At 44.5% G+C, this 25251-nt stretch overlaps 1 protein-coding gene and 3 non-coding genes across 4 annotated transcripts in view; all 4 read left to right on the forward strand.

Annotated features, from left to right (window-relative positions):
• LOC115133440 (apoptotic chromatin condensation inducer in the nucleus-like) overlaps positions 1–25251 on the forward strand; it is a 31201-nt gene that overhangs the window by 841 nt on the left and 5109 nt on the right. Inside the window, 11 exon segments of the mRNA XM_065021851.1 lie at positions 2389–2454; positions 2751–2862; positions 3686–3759; positions 3927–4566; positions 4569–6151; positions 6153–6605; positions 7099–7175; positions 11226–11349; positions 16292–16337; positions 20237–20385; positions 20541–20684. Of these exon segments, the coding sequence (XP_064877923.1) occupies positions 2389–2454; positions 2751–2862; positions 3686–3759; positions 3927–4566; positions 4569–6151; positions 6153–6605; positions 7099–7175; positions 11226–11349; positions 16292–16337; positions 20237–20385; positions 20541–20684 (3468 nt within the window).
• On the forward strand, positions 2178–2296 carry LOC115133876 (small nucleolar RNA U6-53/MBII-28). The gene has a single exon (XR_003864265.1). It is a non-coding gene; the product is annotated as a small nucleolar RNA U6-53/MBII-28 (small nucleolar RNA).
• LOC115133878 (small nucleolar RNA U6-53/MBII-28) lies at positions 3279–3397 on the forward strand. The gene has a single exon (XR_003864267.1). It is a non-coding gene; the product is annotated as a small nucleolar RNA U6-53/MBII-28 (small nucleolar RNA).
• On the forward strand, positions 6718–6819 carry LOC115133877 (small nucleolar RNA U6-53/MBII-28). Its single transcript, XR_003864266.1, has one exon. It is a non-coding gene; the product is annotated as a small nucleolar RNA U6-53/MBII-28 (small nucleolar RNA).

Consider the following 25251-nt stretch of genomic DNA (forward strand, 5'->3'; position numbering starts at 1 on the left):
GATATAACGACAAGTTTTTTAATCTGCCATGCAGTTTCCTTTGCTTGTGTTATTACAATGTCCTGTGTGTGAAAATGGGCTATTCTTCTCCCGAATTTCAAATTGAATGCAAACTAAAGGTTTGCTGGCACTCGATAAATTCAATGACCCGAGTCGAATTGGATTTACGCATCGCCGTGCAGCTTTGCCCCTCCTATGTAACTGACATCGACCGATCCCTTTCGCTTCTACGTTCCCTATTTATATTGAATAAAAACGGATTTGTTCATTAGAATATCATATCCATGCAGAGGACAGGACAGCGAGAATGAGTGTTTTGAGACCCTGCTTCTGACCACGATGATGACGTGTTGGGCATGATTTGCAGCAGCACAGAAACAACTCCAGCTAGAGTTGGTTCATAGGAACTAGAGGTCGACCGATTCTGATTTTGAAATGTATTTGTGATAATGACAATTACAACAATCCTGAATGAACACTTATTTTAACTTCATATAATACATCAATAAAATCAATTTAGCCTCAAATAAATAATGAAACATGTTCAATTTTGTATAAATATTGCAAAAACAAAGTGTTGGAGAAGAAATTAAATGTGCAATATGTGCCATGTAAAAAAGCTAACTGTTAAGTTCCTTGCTCAGAACATGAGAACATATGAAAGCTGGTGGTTCCTTTTAACATGAGTCTTCAATATTCCCAGGTAAGAAGTTTTAGGTTGTAGTTATTATAGGAATTATAGGACTATTTCTCTCTATACCATTTGTATTTCATATACCTTTGACTATTGGATGTTCTTATAGGCACTTTAGTATTGCCAGTGTAACAGTATAGCTTCCGTACCTCTCCTCGCTCCTACCTGGGCTCGAACCAGGAACACAACAACAGCCATCCTCGAAGCAGCGTTACCCATGCAGAGCAAGGGGAACAACTACTCCAAGTCTCAGAGCGAGTGACGTTTGAAACGCTATTAGCACGCACCCCGCTAACTAGCTAGCCATTTCACATCACATTGTTACACCAGCCTAATCTCGGGTGTGGATAGGCTTGAAGTCATAAACAGCAGAGCTGCTGGCAAAATGCACGAAAGTGCTGTTTGAATGAATGCTTATGAGTCTGCTGGTGCCTACCATCGCTCAGACTGCTCTATCAAATCATAGACTTAATTATAACATAATAACACAGAGAAATGCGAGCCATAGGTCATTAATGTGGTCGAATCCGGAAACTATCATCTCAAAAACAAGATGTTTATTCTTTCAGTGAAATACAGAACCGTTCCGTGTTTTATCTAACGGGTGGCATCCATCAGTCTAAATATTCCTGTTACATTGCACAACCTTCAATGTTATGTCATAATTACGTAAAGTCCTGGCAAATTAGTTCGCAATGAGCCAGGCGGCCCAAACTGTTGCATTTACCCTGACTCTGCGTGCAATGAACGCAAGAGAAGTGTCACAATTTCACCTGGTTAATATTGCCTGCTAACCTGGATTTATTTTAGCTAAATATGCAGGTTTCTGTGTATTGATTTTAAGAATGGCATTGGTGTTTATGGTTAGGTACACATTGGAGCAACGACAGTCCCTTTTTCACGAATGCGCACTGCATCGATTATATGCAACGCAGGACACGCGAGAGAAACTAGTAATATCATCAACCATGTGTAGTTATAACTAGTGATTATGATTGATTAAGTTTAATGCTAGCTAGCAACTTAACTTGGCTTCTTACTGCATTCGCGTAACAGGCGGCGTGAGGCAGGTGGTTAGAGCGTTGGACTAGTTAACCGTAAGGTTGCAACATTGAATCCCTGAGCTGACAAGGTAAAAATCAGTCGTTCTGCCCCTGAACAAGGCAGTTAACCAACTGTTCCGAGGCCGTCATTGAAAATAAGAATGTGTTCTGAACTGACTTGCCTAGTTAAATAAAGATTTTTAAAAATCGGCATCCAAAATGACCGATTTCCGATTGTTATGAAAACTTGAAATAGGCCCTAATTAATCGGCCATTCCGATTAATCGGTCGACCTCAAATAGGAACAACAGGTTGTTGTCCTATCTACGGTGCTACATTTATCTCCCTTATTTGTTGACTGATTTCATGTATGTGCTTGGAATAATTTGGTTAGTTTTGCTACAATGTAAATGTTAAATGTTTATTACTGTATTGCTACTCTCCGATGATGATTCCGCCATGCTAATACTGATGCACCAGACTGACGGTGTGTCTCTCTGGGTGCAAGTGAGTTAAACTCACCTTCTCATACTGACTGGATCAGTGTGTGCTGAGGAGAATGAAAAAATAGCTCTTACTCACCTGCATTTTTGTGAACATACAACAGCATTGTGATGTGTGTTTCAACCAGTATTTTGCTCTCTGTTTTAGGCTCTAATGTTGGAGAATCTTCAGAGGACCTCCACTCCCCATATTGGGCTCCAGCCGAACTCCCAGGTAAGAGCCCAAGCAAAACACTACCGATTGGAGAGTCAACACTAGGTGGAAGTGACCTGATTTGAATTTTCAGTCATCTGTGTGTTTGACCAGAGCTTTATTTATTTTTTACCTTCAAATTGATTAGAACATACAGTATTTCTACCTGTATCGTTACATTTAAGGTTGTGTCTGTCTTTTAAAAAAAAATATATATATATTTTTAGATTGGGGTGAGTCCTGTATATATTAAATTACACAGATAGCCTTTCCCTTCCTGTTTTCTAATGTTGTGCCTATATCCCATGTGTGTTTAGATTGGGGAGGAGATGAGCCAAAACAGTTTTATAAAGCAGTACCTGGCTCAGCAGCAGGAGCTCCTCCGCCAGAGGCTGGAGAGAGAGGCCAGGGAGGCAGCCGAGGCCGACGGTAAGACATCCACAACAAGGCTCTAATATCCACACTAGCATACACTACTTAGCATGTAATGCTAGTGTGGAGTGGGCATTGGAACATAATCCCAGTCTATTCCAATATCCACACTAGCATACTACTTAGTGTGAAGCAATGTTTTGAGAATACATTCTAAGTTGTATGTTATTGTGGACATCTCCTCTCTACCTGAACACTGGATGATGGACCCAATGCTTTGTGCAGTTGGCACATGTATGTCTAGATAGATAGTGGCACAATAGTGTTTGTTAACAATGGTATATACCTGAATGCAGGGCAGTTACATTAGTGCCCTATACATCTGCATATGGATGTACCTGAGTGAACTTCTCATCAGCATATATGGATAGTGGGCCCATTTCACCATGTTATGTCACCCAAGTCCTTATTGTCTCCGATGATGATCCCGCCATGCTAATACTGATGTATCAGACTGACAGTGTGTCTATCTGGGTGCAAGTGAGTTAAACTCACCTTCTCATACTGACTGGGTCAGTGTGGGCTGAGGAGAACTACTAGGAATTAACCACGATTCCTTCTCTAATATATTTGACTCAAAAGGCTACAAATAACTTCTGTCAGTTTAATTTATTATTGTATACCGTTTATTTTGGTAAGTGAGTGAGCAGTCTTTGTTTACTCCATTCCCAATTGAGTTGTTGTGCAGAGTCTGGAGACGTCCCAGTTACATCCTTTCTAAATGGCCAAAAAGCTTATTTTGTTGTCAAACAAATGGTGTGCTGCATGGCCTTTTTTGGGTAAACTCTGACCCCTGACCTCTAACCTCTCTGTGAAACAGAAAGCCCAGCGGGCCCTGAGGAGGAGGAGCACACAGAGGAGGGCAACGACAGCGATTCCTATAACCCTGACAAGGTCAGTAGCCAGACACAGACAGTAGCAGAAGACGCTAAAAAGCCAACCACATTTGAACGGTCCTCCAGATATATGTATTCTCCTATAAGTTATATTGTTCATATCAGCCTAGCTAATAGTCAAAATGTTTCTCTCTCCTTCCCCCAACCTGTCTTCTCCCACCCCAGCATCGCCCCATGCCCTCCCAGCCCCCACTGACCCGGGCTGAGGAAGAGGGTGGAGGAGGGCCAATGATGATGGGGCACCAGGGTCAAGGAATGATGATGGGGAAAGGCCAGGGGATGATGGGCCAAGGGATGATGTCTCGCAGACCAGACTTTGGCCCAGGCTCTGTGCCTCAGGAGTCTCCTGACGCCCCCGGAGGTCCTGGATCCTGGATGCAGCAGCGTCCCTCCCTCCAACATGGCCTCCACCACGAGGAGCCCACCACCCCCTCCCCGCCCCGAGCTGTGGCCTCCCTCTCGGTGCGCGTCCTAGGGGACCCTGAGCGCCAGGGCCTGCCCCCATCCATGCCTCCCCGCGCCCAGACCCAGGAGAAGGAAGGCACCGCCCCGGCGGATGACGACCGGCCCGCCCACTCTGTGCTCCACCTCAGCCGCTCCGCCCGGGCAGCAGCTGGCAGTAACCGTGTCCAGGAAGACTGTGACGATGATGATGACAGCAGTGAGGAGGATGAAGATGAGTGGGGACCTGCGGCGAGGAGAGGTGGCGGAAGAGGGTTAGCCCCTCCCCCCTATCTCCAGCAGCCTTCCCCCAGCGTGCCAGCGGCCCGAGAGAGATCCAGACGCAAGCTCCAGCCTCCGCAACACATCCCCCTCAGCAGGTAGTACACCAGCCCCCATGCAGCTCCGCCAGCCCACCCCGCCCCCTCTCCACCCCCAGAGCTCTCCTTCCCCTTCCCGACACCCCCAAACAGAGCCCGCCCGACATGGATGAGGATCCAGAAGGGGCTGGGGTGTCCGTCCGCCCCCCTCCAGGTGGCCTCCAGAGGCAGGACTCTGACTCTAGCTCCCGATCCAGCAGCCCAGAGCCCCGAGCCAAGCGCCGACCCGGACCCCTCTCCTTGCTGGCCCGCAAGATGGCGTCAGAGGGAGCTTACGGGAAGAGAGGCGAGGGTGCGCCGGCGGACAGCCAGACAGGTCCTCGAGGGGAGGCTTCCAGACCAGGAGATGGCGTTGGCAGCAGCCCAGGAGCTGGAGCAGGACCGGGGATTGAGGTGGTCATGTTCCCTGGGGCTGCTGTCACCCACACAGGAGGCAGCAGCAGCACAGGGCACACGGGATTCGTCACTGTACCTGAGGTCCCTGCACCAGTGGATATGTTTGGATCAGGAGCCCAGTCCCATCCTCTCCCTCTGCTGTCTGTGACAGCTGTCCCCAGCATAACCCTCACAACCGAGCCCCAGGGTCCATCTGGAGAGACGGCACAGAAGAAGACAGAGAAAGAAACAAAGCAGGCGGAGGAAAAGGAGAGGAAGATGAAGCAGGTGGTGAAGGAGGAGGAGAGTCACCTGCCGCCATGGCAGCGTGGACGTGACTTGACGCTTCCATCTGCGTCTTCACAGTTTGGGGGGTCAGAGGAGCCTGTGATGGACCAGGGAGACACTCCGAAAAAGTCACCCTTCGGCAGGGACAAACCCCTCTCCTCCGCTTCCGGCTCAGCCATGACGACCACCACCTCCCCACCTGCCATCGCCCCCAAGAAGCCCCGCATGTTCTCCGACACCTCCTCCGGCTCCATGACCTCCCCTCCCAAACCTGTGCAGCAGGGGTCAGTGGTGGTGACCACCCCAGGGGAACTCCCTGAACCCCATTGCATATCTGTGAGACCCCAGGTAGTCCTTGTCTCAGGGGCACAGCTGCACACAGACGACACCATGGAGGTCACCGCACTGAACAAGGCGTCCGTGGAGAAGCCTGGATGGAAAGCTGGAGGAGACGATGAGAAGATGGAGAAGGAGCGTGACAGAATGGCGGAGAAGGAGCGTGACAGCCTGGCGGAGAAGGAGCGTGTCAGCCTGGCGGAGAAGGAGCGTGCCAGCCAGGCGGAGAAGGAGCGTGCCAGCCAGGCGGAGAAGGAGCGTGCCAGCCAGGCGGAGAAGGAGCGTGCCAGCCAGGCGGAGAAGGAGCGTGCCAGCCAGGCGGAGAAGGAGCGTGCCAGCCAGGCGGAGAAGGAGCGTGCCAGCCAGGCGGAGAAGGAGCGTGCCAGCCAGGCGGAGAAGGAGCGTGCCAGCCAGGCGGAGAAGGAGCGTGCCAGCCAGGCGGAGAAGGAGCGTGCCTGCCAGGCGGAGAAGGAGCGTGCCTGCCAGGCGGAGAAGGAGCGTGCCAGCCAGGCGGAGAAGGAGCGTGCCTGCCAGGCGGAGAAGGAGCGTGTCTGCCAGGCGGAGAAGGAGCGTGCCAGCCAGGCGTGCCAGCCAGGCGAAGAAGGAGCGTGCCAGCCAGGCGGAGAAGGAGCGTGCCAGCAAGGCGGAGAAGGAGCGTGCCAGCCAGGCGGAGAAGGAGCGTGCCAGCCAGGCGGAGAAGGAGCGTGCCAGCCAGGAGGGGACTTCTAAACCCGGGGAGACCAGGAGAAGGGGACCTGAAGAGACTGTTGAGGTTGAGCCCATGGGACCTGTTCTACCCCCTTCTTACCCAGGTAAGGGAGAAGATGAGAGGAAGGGGAAGGAAGATGAGAGGATGAGGAGGAAGGAAGATGAGAGGAAGAAGGAAGCAGAGCGAGGCAGGCGTGGGGAGAGGGCGAGGCACAGGAGGTCATCTCCCTCTAGTGGTGGCGACTCTTCATCCTCGGACTCTGGATCCTCTTCGTCACATTCCTCTGGCTCCACCTCCTCCCAGGACAAAAAAAAGGTTAGTGATTGGCTAATCTGGATGTCAATCGAATCTTTCTCTCTGCAATGACAAGCTACCATCACAATACAGTGCTCGAGCAGTGTACACATTAGTTCTTGCTTATGCTTCTGTCCGATGATGATCCCGCCATGCTAATACTGATGTATCAGACTGACAGTGTGTCAGTGTGGGTGCAAGTGAGTTAAACTCACCTTCTCATACTGACTGGTTCAGTGTGGGCTGAGAACTAGTGAAAGATGCTTCATGACCTGCATATGCCATGCTTATTTCTTAATATTATTTTCCACTAACAATTAACATAACCTCTCTTTCCTCATACAATCGTATGCCTTGCTCCTTAACAAATTCCCATCTCGTCTAACTTTTCTTTCTTGAATCACATTGACTTGATCTAAAAGTGGCTTATTTTTGCCTCTAACATAACATGTTGATATTTTGCTATATATTGCCAATTGTCTGTGATTTTCTCACTCTTTTGTTTGTTTATCAGAAGACTGGCACAGGAAAAGGAAGAGGGGATGAAAAGAGAAGACTGTACAAAGGAGGAGAGAAGAAACAATCTGCCAGGTCAGCCATAGTACCATTTTGAGTTGCTCTCACACACACACACACCTTGCTATTCTTTGCACGCACTAACACACACTTCACATAAACAATCCTTGGTGAGGTGCTCACACTTTCCCACCTGCACTTTCGCATGCATTATCAATTGTAGATATTTCTGTATATGCACTCGGGCTCTGGTAAGGGGAAGCTTCTGCAAATCTTTCAAAACCAAGTGACATTGTGCTCACGGTGTTGCTGATACAGGCCTACACAGATTCACAAAATAATACTCTCTCACACCTGTCTGTCACTTAATTAATTTTTCCCAACTGAATACAATCCTGAATGCCAGTTTGTAGGTTTACATGCACAAGAAACATGATTGAGGTGCACACACACTATTACCACCTGCAACAGTCCTATCCTCTATTCCCCCCTATGTCTCGTCTCTGCCGCCATTATTTTTTTCGTCTGCAATGTGAATGTGTCTTTGGATGACTTGAACACATGCTGAACACTTCATTCTGGTCATTGAGCCGTGGAGGATTGGACTCCAGGAGTGGATGGACGTCGCAAGGTAGCAAATTGAGAGTTTAATGATTTATAATAAAAGCAGGAAGCACCATCAGAAAACATGTGTGGATGTGTGTGTGCGCAGAAGTATACTGTATGTGTCTTGTCTCATCATCATGACGTTTGAATGTCTATTAATGACCATGAGTGAAGTATATGTTTCATGGGTTTTAATGTGTTTTCTACTACTCCTTGCCTGGAAACCCGACGTTGAATTGCATTGAATTCTATGTCTGACAGAAATGAACGTTTGAATCAGGAAAGTTTCCTCGCAAGACTTCTACGTGCCAGAAAGTTGAATACAATTATATTGTATTGTACTTTACCAGTTGGTCCTTTTGGCGGCGGGAATGTGAGAATATATGCACCGGATAGAATAATTACATATTTTTCAAATTGCGTTCAGATTTCTATCACCTGAAGCATGCGCAGAACCATGTAAACACGTCCACGGCAAGTATACATACGTTTCGTGATAGAAATCCGGTGAAATCTGAACGCACTACCAGCGCTTTAACACATTTGTGTAGTTATACTTTCCTGTGGATATAGTCTAACATTCCTACTATCATTTTATTCAACGTTCTGGCTTGAGGTCGTGAAAGGAAACTTAACTGATTCGAGCGATCATTTCTGACCAATGTAGAATTTGTTACAATATAGCGTTAGCTTCTCCAGCAGCGTTGTAAACAGTCAAATCGCTTACTCACACGACTAGATATTATAGAAAAGGGCAACGGTCAGTGCTTAGCGATATCCTTGGGACGTCCCAACTCTTCACTTAACTCCTACCATTTTACATTTCAACTTCCAATTGGTTAATGTCCAATTATTTATATACAATAGATGGCTGACAGGGGGCGCTGTTTAAGCCACCGCTCCATCTTGCCACTCCCCCACCGTTGTAAAAATATTTTGAAATTGCCTACATTTGTTTTTGCCACTAAATCTATTAGACACCTTCATACATATTTTTTTGTCCTGTTACTGTCCCCACTACAACAACAACATACATGTAATTTTGCCCTTGAAACACGCCATTATGGCCGACCGGAGTCTTCAAAGCCTCTAATTGACCAATGCATAGCATTCGCAATACAGGGTTTATTTACATAATTGGTAAAGTCAGAGTTGGGACATCCAAGGCAGCGGCAAAGATTGTAGCGGTAGTCGTATTTATTGTCAGGCGCCCAATGCGGCAGTCCCACAGCCGGTGTGGCTTTGGCCATTATCTATTATTGACAAGATGGTCGAGTGACCACTCTAACAATGGAAGTGCTTGTCCTCAAAGATGGATGGCAGGCGAGATCAGGTGGGATCATATTGGCCAATAAGGGCAGATACGCGTGTGAACAAGAGGCACAACTCTGATAGTCGGTTTTTGATGTTGTCAAACACTACACATTGACCTGTATACACACATTTCCAATTTCGTGGTATTATTTTCGTGGTCTGGTTTTGGGTGGAGTAAACCCTCTCGCTTCTTCCTCTTTGCCTTGGCTGAGAAGAGAGACGGGTCCTCGCTCTCTCACTCCTCACACTAATTTCCCCTCCCGGCTCGCTATCCAATATGGCCGTCGTGAGTGTATTGCTACTCTGATACCGTCGCAGTGCACAAACCCCGCAGCCGCATAAGGATTTCTCCTCGATTTTAATCCACGCTTTACCGGAGTAATCAATTACGATAGAGCGTTGGCTGTCGGGGGTTCCAGCCCGGCAATATGCTGTCAGAAGGCAACAAAAACGGGTAAGATAGAGAAGGGTTAGGCATTACGTTGCTAGCTGCTAACGTTACCCTTGGTTTCATCGCTAACGCGCTGATAGCTTGTCACTTGTGTCATGTCTCAAATCCTCGTTCAACCTGCCCGTCTGGTGCCTTTTATATTCGGATTATGGCTAAACTGTCGTATCATGCGTTGTCATGGTCAGCTATTGACGTGGTCGTTTGATTATTACATACGAAGTGTGTTACATGCGACGTGCACGTGAGTCTCGCTCTCCACGTCCACGGGGGGTGTGGATCGGATGGCCTCGTGTTGGGGGAGGGGATGGGAGATACCGGGGTAACTCCGTGATAACTCATGTTTTAAATCTTGATTACCAAATCTATTACACGGATAAAGAAGTAGTATAGTTGGTAGTGATTTGATTAAAGGCGTAATGGTGAGAATCATGCAGTAGCAGCGTTTCATTTTTATTAAACATCGAATGACTTCCTCGTTACTCTTGACTGTCATAACATGTTTTTCTGGTGTGTACTAAAACTCACCTACACTCACTGTGAATCCATTGTATGTTTAGAGACCATTTTATATATCTCAATGATAGAGAAGCTGCCCGTCTCACCTTATGAATCAGTGTGTGTATCTCAAATCACACGTATCACTGGTATGAATCTATAGATAATATAATGCATGAATCCAGGGGGTATTCCTGATTTAATTGTCCACTTCACATGTCGTTTTTTATGCTCCTTTGTCTTGAGATAGCTTTGTCTGATACCATCTATGTATAAATATATGGCTCTGGTGTCAGATTGTTAAGCGAGATGATGAGTTGTGGTGATGTTAAATGAGCAAGTGTCACCATGGGAGATCATTAATACACAAGACATCTGTTGGCCATCAAGTCGTTTTCGTGTACCCTTATGGTGTGACATACTTTTATTTTTCCCAACTGGCAAGGCTTACTGTTGATGAGACTGTCTCATGCGGGTACCACATGTACAATCAACGCTGAATGTGTAGAGCAAGGATTAATGATAAAAAAAGGAAATTGAAAAAATAGGGGCCTCTCTTCGTGAAACACAGGGGCAGTTCCTTACCCCCAACACACACACACACTCTTAATGATCACTTAAGGGACCAGCTGCTCCTGCACTGCTGCCCCACTGGGGTCGAGTTCTAGTAGACATCTGGCCCCTAGCCCCTTACAGGTCTCAGATTGCAGGTGTATGTTTTTTGAGGGGGTAGGAGACACATGCGTAACAATGACTTTGTTTTAGTGTGGAGGAGGTGGAAGGCTTGAGGATGCAATATTGACGTTTTCCAATCAGTTGGCACTCAGCGATGTTATGACCCTGTAAATAATCACCTCAATGTATGTTTTGAGGTGTATTTGTGACCCCGGCGCTGGGTGTCAGTTGGCTGCTTGATGGTGTGAGTAAGCTATTTATAGTACACTGTCCCAGATCACTGGCCTTAACCAACCTTTCCCTTCTCTCTCGTCCTCCATCTGTCCTCTGTGTCTCCGGCTCTCTTCTCCGAGGTAGAGGTAGCCTCTCATCCATCTTCTCTTCTCTGCTTTTTAACGAGGGACACACATTTGAGTTACTTCGTACCGGATTGTCTCTTCAATTTTCATGGCTAATGAGAGTTGGTAGGACAAGAGACCACAGATGTAATCTATGTTTAGAATTTATGACATTTTCATTCAGATCTTTGTATGATAATCTTCTCTCTCTGCCCCACACTCTCTCCCTCCCTCTTTCTCCCCCAGGGAGGTAAAGCAGTCTTCCCTGTCAGAGCCATCTGGCCCTATGGAGGTGGAGAGGCCAGACCCAGGCCAGACCCAGCCCACCCCTGTCGGGGACCCACAGAACAGTGAGGGCTGCATGGAGGAGGTAAGGCCGCTGAGAGGGAGGGGTTGGGAACTAGGAGCAGGGGGGAGGGGGGGTCCGTCAGTGGATGTTTCTGGAACTAACCACCCTCATCCTATGGCTTATGTCTGGTACCTTGTGAGTCCTAAATGGCACCCTATTCCCTATAAAGTGCACTACTTTTGACCAGGGCCCATAGGGCTCTGATCAAAGGTAGTGCATTCGAGGTAATAGGGTGCCATTTGGGACCCAGACACAGTTATAGACAGATACTTCCGTATGTGTAAGGTTAACAGTGAACGACCATACTAACGCCCTTGTAACTATGGCTTAGAGTTAAAACACTCATAGGTATGGGACTGAATGATCTCCCCTCTCCTCGTCCTTTGACGGAGTTCGATACAGCCATTCTTTGCAACATACACTCCCACACAGAGGTGCCATACACACACATTATTCTGTACTTATTATTTTCATAGAGCAGTTGCCTAAGCGACTGGACTGCAGGCGGTTCATCCCTAATGGGGTGTGAAATTAGATGTTAACTCCACACAGACTGCATGCATGCTCCACATCACGATGTTGTTTGGTCAGTGTGGGTGTCTGTGTCAGTGTGGGGTTGTGAGAGGGTGAGTTAAGTTAATCTACAGTCACATTCCTCCTTATCACACTTAGGACTCACTTTCAGATAAATATACATACATTTTCACTAATCCTATAATGGCCATACACAGTTTTGTAATAATAATTAGAGCCATCAAAGGGAAGCAGAGTTAAATGTATTTGGTTTTCCATTTTGGAATTAGCAAAAACCTTGACTACTTGAGTGCATTGCTGTAAACCAGCAATGCACCTTGGCTAATAGGACCCTCATTTTGATTGATCTACCATGAGATAACTTCAGAGAATTTTCTGCTCTTTTACATATTGCAGATTATAAGCTAATGTGATTTGGTATTCAGCTAAATAAACCCTTTTGAAATGGCTCACCCTCACCGTGTGCGTGTGTGTGTTTGGGACCATGACCTCAGGGTTTGCATGAGTAATAGCCCCTGACAGAGCATCAAGGCTCTCTCCCTCCTCTCTCTTTACCTCCTTTTTGTCTCTCACTCTCCCCCTTCTCTTTCCTTCTCTGACTCTGCTTTCTTTCTTTCTCTCCCCAACTGACTCTTGCTCTCACTCTTTCTCCCTCTGTTTCTCACTCTACTGATGATCTCGCTCTCTTTCCCCCTCGCGCTCTCTCTGGCCTGACTCTGTCCATCTTTATCTCTGTCATTCCCATGATCTCTTTATCTCTCTTGGTGTGACTGCTGTTTTAAAACCCCATTGATTGCTTTGTTACGAAGGTGCCCATGCCTCTTCCATTGTCCCTAATGGTACCTGCGTACTACTGCTACTACTACTCCAACTTCTGCCCCGCTATGCCCAAGCGCCTCGGCTGTACCTGATCTAGGCCCCAGAGTGACAGCTACTACTACATCACATCTGACCGCACTGAGTTAGCCTCAGGGAGAGAACCAGAGAGCCAGAGCCTGCAAGGCCTCCCCTCTAAGCCTCCAGCCAAGACCAGCGCTGAGCCATACAGACAAGCTGAACCACCAAGGCCTTGCCTAACCTTCAGGTCAGTGCTGAGCCAACCACGGAACCAGAGGCTGAGCCTGCGAGTCCTCCCTGGGACCAAAGCCTCAACTCCAGCCCAACCCTAGGCCAACCACGACCTGAGCCGGACTCACCAATGTCCCGAGCTGAGCCAGCCAAAACCGGCAGAAACACAACAAACCACGAAACCACAACCAGCACAAGAACCCTGGGGAGGGAAGCCTATTCACTGGACTGCCTGGTGGAGAGAGGGGGAGGGGGACGTTGTTTCCTGTTGTCACCTTCCCTTTCTTCCGCCATTTTGTGGAGGAGCTACAGCTACTCTCCACACACGTACCGAGAGAAAGAAAGTGGACTACGGACTCGTTGCAGACAAGATGAGTCCAGAGGTCCTGCTACTTCCTGCTGTTTATCCCCATGTCTTCCTTCCAGTCTGCCCCCTACTGGTTGAGAGGACTGTAAATAGGCAGATGATTTCTGCCTCATTGACTTGAATGAACTGGGACCACCTACACAATTATAAGGACCAAACCGATAATCGGAAACGACACCAAGTGGACTTTTTCTGACACCTCTCCTAGCTATGTGTCTTCAATGTAGACACTCAAGTGGATTATTGAAATGGACTTAACATGTTTTTGGACTACATATTTTCTCATAAAGACATTAACCTCTGAGTGCAAGAACTTATGGAACTGTTTTGTTACTGCGGGCCCTTTTGTTGGCTCTTTCCCCTGTTCTGAATGCTCCTATTGGCTTGACCTGCCAGGCCAGCAGCCAACCTGGGCCTTGATTGGCTGGTCAGCCTTTATCAGACTGCTGGATCTGATTTGAACTTTTCACCTGCATCAAAGATTGGGGCAAATCTGGTTACAGTGCACACGCAGAATGCGTCATCAGGTTGTGTGCTTATAGCCTCCATTCTGAATTGACAACTGGGTGTTTGTCCAGACATCTGTAAGAGACTTTTAAAGCTATTTATAGAACATCTTCCCTCACTGAACTTTTTTATAAAACTACTCGAGGCATTATGGACGTGAACTTCAATCCGTGGTCTCATTGGACTATTGGTTATTACACCATCAGACTTTTCAGCTGCAACTTTGCAAGTCTATACGTCACACAAATTCTGTCATGACATCAGGGGATCCAATTTGTTTATATTGGGACCTCAAACGTTTTGACCCCTTCTAACCATATTTGTTCGCTAAACCAACCATTCAGGAATCCCTTGCCTCACAAACTAAAGGCAAAATGACTCTTTATCAAGCAAAGCACCAGTCAGTTGAGAAAAGCCTTCTTCCCCCTCTCGTTCGAGAAAAAAAAACAAGTCCAAAGCTAAGATCACTTCCTGCCTGCCGGCTAATCACCATTCAGCACACTCAAATCGAGTCCCGCCCTCACTCCTCTGCCTTCTCTGATTGGACCCTTGTTGCCTAGATACAGTACACACTGCCGTGCGGTTGGGCCATAGCCAAGCCAGTGAGGAATCAGGTGTCGATGGTACCAGGAAATGACTTGTCATTTTTCTCTCTATTTGAGATGTATTTTACTTTTTTAAATAACTTAAGTAATGTCAGATAGTTTCTTCTCAGATCTCTTTGGTCATTTCAAGACAGGAGGATTGACTTCATTTTGCTATGTGTAACTCAATATAAACCTTTTTTTAAACTGTCATGATTACTGCAGTTTCAAGTTGATAAAATATCCTAATTTGATATGTAGCCTATCCTAAGTGTCTGCATGCATTTCCTGGCAGAACACCATTCTTTGTTTGAATCATCCACTGAATTGGATCTACAGTATCAGCCTAGACCTGCTCAGGGTCTCTGGTCTGACAGACGAGGTCTCCAGCGCCCACCCCTCCACCTCTGTGACATTGAACACTCCGTCACAACCCAAACACTGACTCACAACATTGTATGTAGATGTTTAGGCATCAACACAGGCCCTTGTACATTTTAAGGGCAACAACATGTAAGGTACATAATGAAAGGGAAAGGGGGACATCTCGACAGTTGTACAACTGAAATGTCTTCCGCATTTAACCCAACCCCTCTGCATCTGAGACTATATATACTGAACCAAAAATATAAACGCAAAATATGAAGTGTTCGTCCCATGTTTCATGAGCTGAAATAAAAGATTCCAGAAATATTCCATACGCACAAACTTTTTTCTATGTTGTGCACAAATGTGTAAAATGCTGACTAACAGGGATGTTAATCATTTGTCAATATCATCCACCCACCTGACACGTGTGGTATATCAAGAAGCTGACTTAAACACCATGATCATTACACAGATGCACATTTTGCTGGCGACAATTAAAGGCCGCTCTAAAAGGTGCAGTTTTGTCACAACCGATGCCACAGATGTCTCAAGTATGTCCAACTGGCCTCACAACCGTAGACCACATGTAACCACGCTTGGGGGGGGGTGTTGGAGTATTTCTGTCTGTAGTAAAGCCCTTTTGTGAGGAAAAACTCTTATTGGCCGGGCATGGATACCCAGTGGGTGGACCTGGCTCCCAAATGGGAGGGCCTATGCCTTCCCAGACCCACCCATGACTGCGCCCCTTCCTAGTCATGTGAAATCCATAGTTTAGGCCCTAATTTATTTATTTCAATTGACGGATTTCCTTATATGAACTGTAAAAAATCAAAAATCTTAGATACTGTTGCATTTTATTTTAGTTCAGTATATGATTTATTAAAGAGATAGAGTTACAGTATAGTCAGTCTTTCTGCTTACCACACACAAGAAGAGCCAGACATCATTAACAAGGGTATCCTCCTGGTCTGAACATTATCACCCCCGACCCAGATTCCATAAAGATGCATTAATACAGTTAATGTCAGTCTGTCTTATACTCAACCAGGTCTCTACAGTCTAGCAGAGGAAAGCTTGCCGATGCCTTAAATTAGACCCTTTTATATAGCATATTCTATGCACTTGGTTTGTCCTCAGTTGGTACTACACCCACACCAGAGCAACACCGCAGTAGGAGGATTTTCTGTGAATTACCACTGTGCCTACACCAACACACACCAGTAGGAGTGTACTTTAGATGTCTAGTGATTAAGTTGCAGTGCTACACTTACACACGGTAGGAACATATTCATTCGTCTTAATCTTCCAGTGTCTTTGAACAAAGGTGGAGGCAAACGTGTCTGGAGTTTCCCTCTGTATCGACCAAGCCCCCCCCATCTTCTCCTTATGTGGTTTAATAGGAGCCTGTCAGACAGTTCTCTCCCTCTATCCCCCACCTCTCTCTCTCTCTGTGTTTAGTATGTTGTCACAGTATCTGGGTCTCATCTCACCCCACGCCCCTGGGGTATCTGTTACATCCTCTCTCTCTTTCCAGAGCACCACTCCTAAAGCGTTCGCTGCACGCAAGATCTCCTTGACCAGTGAGTATTACCAGTTTGGCTTACTGTTGCCTGTCCTGTACTGGATCCCCTCTAATCTAGACCGTAGAAAATAATCACATCAGTCTAGATACATTCCAGGCCGCGGGTCCCGACAGATCATTGCGACGCGTCAAGCATTTTTCATGCTACGGGCGGTCATAAGACTACTTTTGGACAAACATTTCTTGGAAACGGACGTCTTTCTGCTTCGTGTGCGTTTAAACTAGATCGACCTAAAAGCACATATTTGTTGCATTATTCACACACACACACAAGTTCAGTAGCCTACCGCTCCTTCTAGTTGGGCGTGCGGGCTCTAGTGCGCCTCATTGAAATGGAGTAAGCTGCCTTGTGACTATGCATGGGCGGAGAATCATGTGGCAGTTATCGTTCCAAGGAAATGAACTTCAATATGATTAGACTAGTTTACTACAGTGTCTGTAAATAAATATTGCAAATCAAATTGGATTTGTCACATGCGCCGGATACAACAGGTGTAGTAGACCTTAGTGAAATGCTTACTTACAAGCCCTTAACCAACAGTGCAGATATAAGAAAAAGAAGTGTTAAGTGAAAAATGCAAAGAGTCTGGGTAGCCATTTGAATAGCTGTTCAGGAGTCTTATGGCTTAGGGGTAGAAGATGTTAAGAAGCCTTTTGGACCTAGACTTGGCACTCCGGTACCATTTGTCGTGTGGTAGCAGAGAGAACAGTGTATGACTAGGGTGGCTGGAGTCTTTGACAATTTTTAAGGCCTTCCTCTGACACTGCCTGGTATAGAGGTCATGGATGGCAGAAAGCTTGTCCCCAATGTTACACTGGGCCGTACGCCCTACCCTCTAGAGCCTTGTGGTCGGAGGCTGAGCAATTACCATACCAGGCAGTGATGCAACCCGTCGGAATGCTCTCGATGGTGCATCTGTAGAACTTTTTGAGGATCTGAGGACCCATGCCAAATCTTTTCAGTCTCCTGAGGGGGAATAGCCTTTGTTGTGCCCTCTTCACGACTGTCTTGGTGTGTTTGGACCATGATAGTTTGTTGATGTGGACACCAAGGAACTTGAAGCACTCAACCTGCTCCACTACAGCTTGTTGATGAGACTGGGGGTGTGCTCGGTCCTCCTTTTCCTGTAGTCCACAATCATCTCCTTTGTCTTGATCACGTTGAGGGAGAGGTTGTCCTGGCACCACATGGCCAGGTCTCTGTGCTCGTCCCTACAGGCAAACTTGGTGTTGGAGTCGTGCCTGGCCATGCAGTCATGAGTGAACAGGAAGTACAGGAGGGGACTGAGCACGCACCCCTGAGAGTTCCCCATGTTGAGGATCAGTGTAGCGAATGTGTCGTTACCTACCCTTACCATCTGGTGGCGGCCCGTCAGGAAGTCCAGGATCCAGTTGCAGATGTTTAATACCAGGGTCCTTAGAATGAGGTAGTAAGTAACAAGAAAATTTCTCAGGACATAGACATGTCAGAAAGCTTAAATTCTTGCTAATCTAACTGCACTGTCCAAATTACAGTAGCAATTACAATGAAATAATACCATGCTATTGTTTGAGGAGCATGCACAGTTAATGCAACCGCTGTGTCAGATTTCATAAACGCTTTACTGAAAAAGCACACCGTGCTACAATCTGAGTACAGACAAAACAACCCAAACAGATAGTGCCTTGCGAAAGTATTCGGCCCCCTTGAACTTTGCGACCTTTTGCCACATTTCCGGCTTCAAACATAAAGATATAAATCTGTATTTTTTTGTGAAGAATCAACAACAAGCGGGACACAATCATGAAGTGGAACGACATTTATTGGATATTTCAAACTTTTTTAACAAATCAAAAACTGAAAAATTGGGCGTGCAAAATTATTCAGCCCCTTTACTTTCAGTGCAGCAAACTCTCTCCAGAAGTTCAGTGAGGATCTCTGAATGATCCAATGTTGACCTAAATGACTAATGATGATAAATACAATCCACCTGTGTGTAATCAAGTCTCCGTATAAATGCACCTGCACTGTGATAGTCTCAGAGGTCCGTTAAAAGCGCAGAGAGCATCATGAAGAACAAGGAACACACCAGGCAGGTCCGAGATACTGTTGTGAAGAAGTTTAAAGCTGGATTTGGATACAAAAAGATTTCCCAAGCTTTAAACATCCCAAGGAGCACTGTGCAAGCGATAATATTGAAATGGAAGGAGTATCAGACCACTGCAAATCTACCAAGACCTGGCCGTCCCTCTACACTTTCAGCTCATACAAGGAGAAGACTGATCAGAGATGCAGCCAAGAGGCCCATGATCACTGGATGAACTGCAGAGATCTACAGCTGAGGTGGGAGACTCTGTTCATAGGACAACAATCAGTCGTATATTGCACAAATCTGGCCTTTATGGAAGAGTGGCAAGAAGAAAGCCATTTCTTAAAGATATCCATAAAAAGTGTTGTTTAAAGTTTGCCACAAGCCACCTGGGAGACACACCAAACATGTGGAAGAAGGTGCTCTGGTCAGATGAAACCAAAATTGAACTTTTTGGCAACAATGCAAAACGTTATGTTTGGCGTAAAAGCAACACAGCTCATCACCCTGAACACACCATCCCCACTGTCAAACATGGTGGTGACAGCATCATGGTTTGGGCCTGCTTTTCTTCAGCAGGGACAGGGAAGATGGTTAAAATTGAAGATGGATGGAGCCAAATACAGGACCATTCTGGAAGAAAACCTGATGGAGTCTGCAAAAGACCTGAGACTGGGACGGAGATTTGTCTTCCAACAAGACAATGATCCAAAACATAAAGCAAAATCTACAATGGAATGGTTCAAAAATAAACATATCCAGGTGTTAGAATGGCCAAGTCAAAGTCCAGACCTGAATCGAATCGAGAATCTGTGGAAAGAACAGAAAACTGTGTTCACAAATGCTCTCCATCCAACCTCACTGAACTCGAGCTGTTTTGCAAGGAGGAATGGGAAAAAATGTCAGTCTCTCGATGTGCAAAACTGATAGATATACCCCAAGCGACTTACAGCTGTAATCACAGCAAAAGGTGGCGCTACAAAGTATTAACTTAAGGGGGCTGAATAATTTTGCACGCCCAATTTTTCAGTTTTTGATTTGTTAAAAAAGTTTGAAATATCCAATAAATGTCGTTCCACTTCATGATTGTGTCCCACTTGTTGTTGATTCGTCACAAAAATAGGTTTATATCTTTATGTTTGAAGCCGGAAATGTGGCAAAAGGTCGCAAAGTTCAAGGGGGCCGAATACTTTCGCAAGGCACTGTATCTGCCATGTTGTGTTGTCAACAGAAGTAAGAAATAGCATTATAAATATTCACTTACATTTGATCTTCATCAGAATGCACTCCCAGGAATCCTAGTTCCACAATTAATGTTTGTTTTGTTCGATAATGTCCATCATTTATGTCCAAATACCTCCCCTTTGTTCGCGCGTTTAGCCCAGTAATCCAAACTCACGACGCGCGATCACTAGGAGCAGACGAAAATTCAAAAAGTTCCGTTACAGTCCGTAGAAACATGTCAAATGATGTATAGAATCAATCTTTAGGATATACCTCAGACTATCATTATTCTTATGTCTGTAATTCAGTATTCCCTTTTGTAACTTTTATTCTTCCTTTATTATCCCTCTCATGTTGTGCAGACAATATCCTTACGAACATGCTAAATTACAGTACAACGGTACCAGTACTCCTTTTGTATATATTTTTGTATTTTTATTGTTACTATGTCAAAGTAGTTTTTTTTAAAGCTAATTTGTCTTACATTTTAAATTCTGCTTTGTTGAAAGGGCTCGTAAATACGCGTTTCACTGTACAACTCTACACCTGTTGTATTCGAACGCAGGTGAAAAATATATACTTACCATGTTATTCATCCTCTCAGCAGGCAGTAAGACGTCTCCAGAGGGAGCAGCAGCAGCAGGGGGGGAGGCAGAGTCCGGGACCGCTGCTGGGCGGAAGAGGAGGTGGGGATCCAGCACGGCCGTCAACGCCAAGAAACCATCCATCAGCATCACCACAGACTCACTCAAGGTACTGTACATGGCAGCACACACACATACAGACAGGCACACAATCTGAAGAAGAAAAGAACACCCTAAAAATCCCTGTTTCAATTCAGACACAACATGGGTTCAAAGTTGTTATATTCAGACTCATTGACCTCCTTTCTCCCCTTCTCCTACCAGTCTCTGATCCCAGACATCAAGCCCAGTCAGGATGCTGTGGTGGATCTCCACCCTGATGACATCCAGTTGTCTGGGGACGAGGACACCACCAGGGAGGACCAGGGCCTGGACAAGGGCCTCAAGATCAGACGCACTGTCACACAGGTGGGGAAAGGGGCCTGGGGAGTGGATCAGACCCACTTTAATAGGCTACTGTATAATTCAAAATATTGAACCTTTATTTAACTGGGCAAGTCCGTTAATAACCTCTTGATACTACCCATCCCAGGTCCGGCAGCGTAATCATCAACTGACACTAATTAGCATAACGCAACGGACATAAATATTACTAGAAAATATTCCTATTCATGAAATCACAAGTGAAATATATTGAAACACAGCTTAGCCTTTTGTTAATCACCCTGTCATCTCAGATTTAGAAAATATGCTTTACAGCCAAAGCAAGACAAGCATTTGTGTAAGTTTATCGATAGCCTAGCATAGCATTATGACTAGCTAGCTGCAGGCAACCTGGTCACAAAAATCAGAAAAGCAATCAAATTAAATCGTTTACCTTTGATGAGCTTCGGATGTTTTCACTCACGAGACTCCCAGTTAGATAGCAAATGTTCATTTTTTCCAAAAATATATTTCTGTAGGTGAAATAGCTCCGTTTGTTCTTCACGTTTGGCTGAGAAATTGACCGGAAATCGCGGTCACTACAACGGCTGAAAAATATTCCAAATTAGCTCCATAATATCAACAGAAACATGGCAAACGTTGTTTATAATCAATCCTCAAGGTGTTTTTCAAATATCTATTTGATAATATATCAACCGGGACTGGTGGCTTCTTAGTAGGATAGAGAGAAACAATGGCCGCATTTGTCCTTTACGCACAAAACACTCTGAGAGACTTAGCTGACCACTGACGCAATGTTGATGTTCAGGCTCATTTCTCAAAAATAAAAGCCTTAAACTATGTATTGTGACACTAGACACATTAGGGAATAGAAAAGGGAATCTGGTTGATCTCATTCACTGCTCAATTGGGACGCATAGGAACGCAGAGCTTTCTAAATAAGAGTCCCTTCCTGATTGGATTTTTCTCAGGCTTTCGCCTGCAATATCAGTTCTGTTATACTCACAGACAATATTTGTACAGTTTTGGAAATGTTAGTGTTTTCTATCCTAAGCTGTCAATTATATGCATATTCTAGCATCTAGTCCCGACAAAATAGCTGTTTACTTTAGGGACGTTATTTTTCTAAAAATGAAAATAGTACCCCCTAGATTCAAGAGGTTAAGAACAAATTCTTATTTACAATGACGGCCTACCAGGGAACAGTTGGTTATAACGGCCTTGTTCAGGGGCAAAACGACAGATTTTTACCTTGTCAGCTCAGGGATTCGGTTACTGGCCCAACGCTCTAACCACTAGGCTAGCTGCCACATAGGTGTATATCATATGTGTGTACCACAGATATGTATACAACATTACTTTGTGGGCCATTCAATGTAATTGCACCACCATAAATTGATCATATCTGGAGTGATATTGGTATATATAGTACATTTAAAACTAGGTTTTGTTTTTATTTATTTGCACCAAAGTGCATTTATAAGTTTAAAAAAAAGTTTGTTCAATCAGTTAAACAAAGCATATTAATTATAATTGTACATGATATACTCAGGATACAAGAAAAACGTTTGATTGTGTGTGAGAATTAGGCTAGATGGAGGGGATTACTGGGTAGTTTGGTGCATCAGGCTGACCCCCAGTCTTCACTTGAAGTTATTGAGGGATGGTGAGATTTTGGCAATATGAAGATAAGAATTTCAGAGTATGGTACCTCTGTATCTGATAGAGAATTGACTAAGTCAGGTGTGGCAGTGGGGAGGGTGACGGTTATCACAGTGTCTTTGTTATGTAGATGGTTTTCAGAATGAACCTGGAAGATTCCATTGAAGGGATTAGGTCAACTGTGAGGTGTGAGCATTTGTAGATTAAAGTACATAATTGGAGTACATTAATATCGTAAATAGACAAGATGTTGAGTTTCTTAAACAAAGGCTCAGATGGAGCCAGGTAATTAGAGGTGGCTAGTCTTGCAAATGTATTTTGTAATGAGTAATTTGTGTAGGTAGGAGGTATATGTATGGGCCCAGACAATATTACAGTAAATTAGACATGTTTAAATTAAACTGTAGTATAGAGTTAGGATGCAAGCCTGATGAACCAAACCGCTAATCTTTCTGATGATACCAAAATATATCATCACTTAGCCACTAGAGGTCGACCAAATATGATTTTTCAACGCCGATACCGATTATTGGAGGACCAAATATTTAAATTAAAATAAAATTGTATTTATTTATTTGTAATATGACAATTACAACAATACTGAATGAACACTTATTTTAACTTATATATAATACATCAGTAAAAATCCATTTAGCCTCAAATAAATAATGAAACGTGTTCAATTTGGTTTAAATAATGCAAAAATAAAGTGTTGGAGAAGAAAGTAAAAGTGCAATATGTGCCATGTAAAAAAGCTAACTGTTAAGTTCCTTGCTCAGAACATGAGAACATATGAAAGCTGGTGGTTCCATTTAACATGAGACTTCAATATTCCAAGGTAAGAGGTTTTAGGTTGTAGTTAATATAGTATTTATAGGACTATTTCTCTCTACCATTTGTATTTCATATACCTTTGACTATTGGATGTTCTTATAGCCACTTTAGTATTGCCAGTGTAACAGTATAGCTTCCATCCCTCTCCTCGCCCCTACCTGGGCTCGAACCAGGAACACATCGACAACAGCCACCCTCGATGCATCGTTACCCATCGCTCCACAAAATCCACGGCCCTTGCAAGGGGAACAACCACTCCAAGTCTCAGAGCGAGTGACGTTTGAAACGCTATTAGAGCGCACCCCGCTAACTAGCTAGCCATTTCACATCGGTTACACCAGCCTAATCTTGGTAGTTGATAGGCTTGAAGTCATAAACAGCTCAATGCTTGAAGCACAGTGAAGAGCCGCTGGCAAAACACACGAAAGTGCTGTTTGAATGAATGTTTATGAGCCTGCTGTTGCCTACCACCACTCAGTCAGACTGCGCTATGAAATATCAAATCATAGACTTAATTATAACATAACACACACAAATACGAGCTTTTGGTCATTAATATGGTCGAATTTGGAAACTATAATTTCGAAAACAAAACGTTTATTATTTCAGTGAAATACGGAACCATTCTGTATTTTATCTAACGGGTGGCAACCGTAAGTCTAAATATTGCTGTGACATTGTTCAACCTTCAATGTTATGTCATAATTACATAAAATTCTGGCAAATTAGTTGCATATACCCTGACGCTGCATGCAATGAACGCAAGAGAAGTGACACAATTTCACCTGGTTAATATTGCCTGCTAACCTGGATTTCTTTTAGCTAAATATGCTGGTTTAAAAAATATATACTTCTGTATTGATTTTAAGAAAGGCATTGGTGTTTATGGTTAGGTACAGTCGTGCAACGATTGTGCTTTTTTCGCAAATGCGCTTTTGTTAAATCATCCCCCGTTTGGTGAAGTTGGCTGTCTTTGTTAGGAAGAAATAGTCTTCACACAGTTAGCAACGAGCCAGCCGGCCCAAACTGCTGCATATACCCTGACTCTGTTGCAAGAGAAGTGACACAATTTACCTAGTTAAAAGAAATCCATGTTAGCAGGCAATATTAACTAAATATGCAGGTTTAAAAATATATACTTGTGTATTGATTTTAAGAAAGGCATTGATGTTTATGGTTAGGTACACATTGGAGCAACGACGGTCCTTTTTCGTGAATGCGCACCGCATCGATTATATGCAACGCAGGACACGCTAGATAAACTAGTAATATCATCAACCATGTGTAGTTAACTAGTGATTATGATTGATAGATTGTTTTTTATAAGATAAGTTTAATGCTAGCTAGCAACTTACCTTGGCTTCTTATTGCATTTGCGTAACAGGCAGGCTCCTCGTGGAGTGCAATGAGAGGCACGTGGTTAGAGCATTGGACTACTTAACTGTAAGGTTGCAAGATTGAATCCCCGAGCTGACAAGGTAAAAATCTGTCGTTCTGCCCCTGAACAGTTAACCCACCGGTTCCTAGGCCGTCATTGAAAATAAGAACGTGTTCTTAACTGACTTGCCTAGTTAAATAAAGATGTAAAAACAAATCTATGAAAACTTGAAATCGGCCCTAATTAATCGGCCATTCCGATTAATCAGTCGACCTCTACTGCAGACAAATTGAATGATCTTTTCAAGGTAACTTTCATCAATTAGACTCTGAGGAATCTAGTGGATGTGACTTGTTCCATTTCATTCCCACCAATTGAGATTCTGGAGAATACAGTAGTTAAATGATCTTTTTTAATGTTTTTTACATTTTTAAAAATCTATCTGAAACATTCAGAAAATGTAGCCATATCTGAGTTGGCTTCATTAATTAGTGAATCAAAATGACTGTGTGATAAAATCTAATTGGTATCATTAGCAAAGAGAATGGTAGAAAGCAGCAAAGTCATTGATATACATTAGGAACAACAAAGGCCTAGTTATCGTATCTTGGCCCTGGTAGATGCACAGCTGTTTGCATAAACAAATTGGTCTATCATAAACATAACTATATAACCAATGATATGTATTATCATGAAAACTGTAGTAATGCAATTTAG

Source organism: Oncorhynchus nerka, linkage group LG8, assembly GCF_034236695.1.
Source record: "Oncorhynchus nerka isolate Pitt River linkage group LG8, Oner_Uvic_2.0, whole genome shotgun sequence".
NCBI lineage: Eukaryota > Metazoa > Chordata > Actinopteri > Salmoniformes > Salmonidae > Oncorhynchus > Oncorhynchus nerka.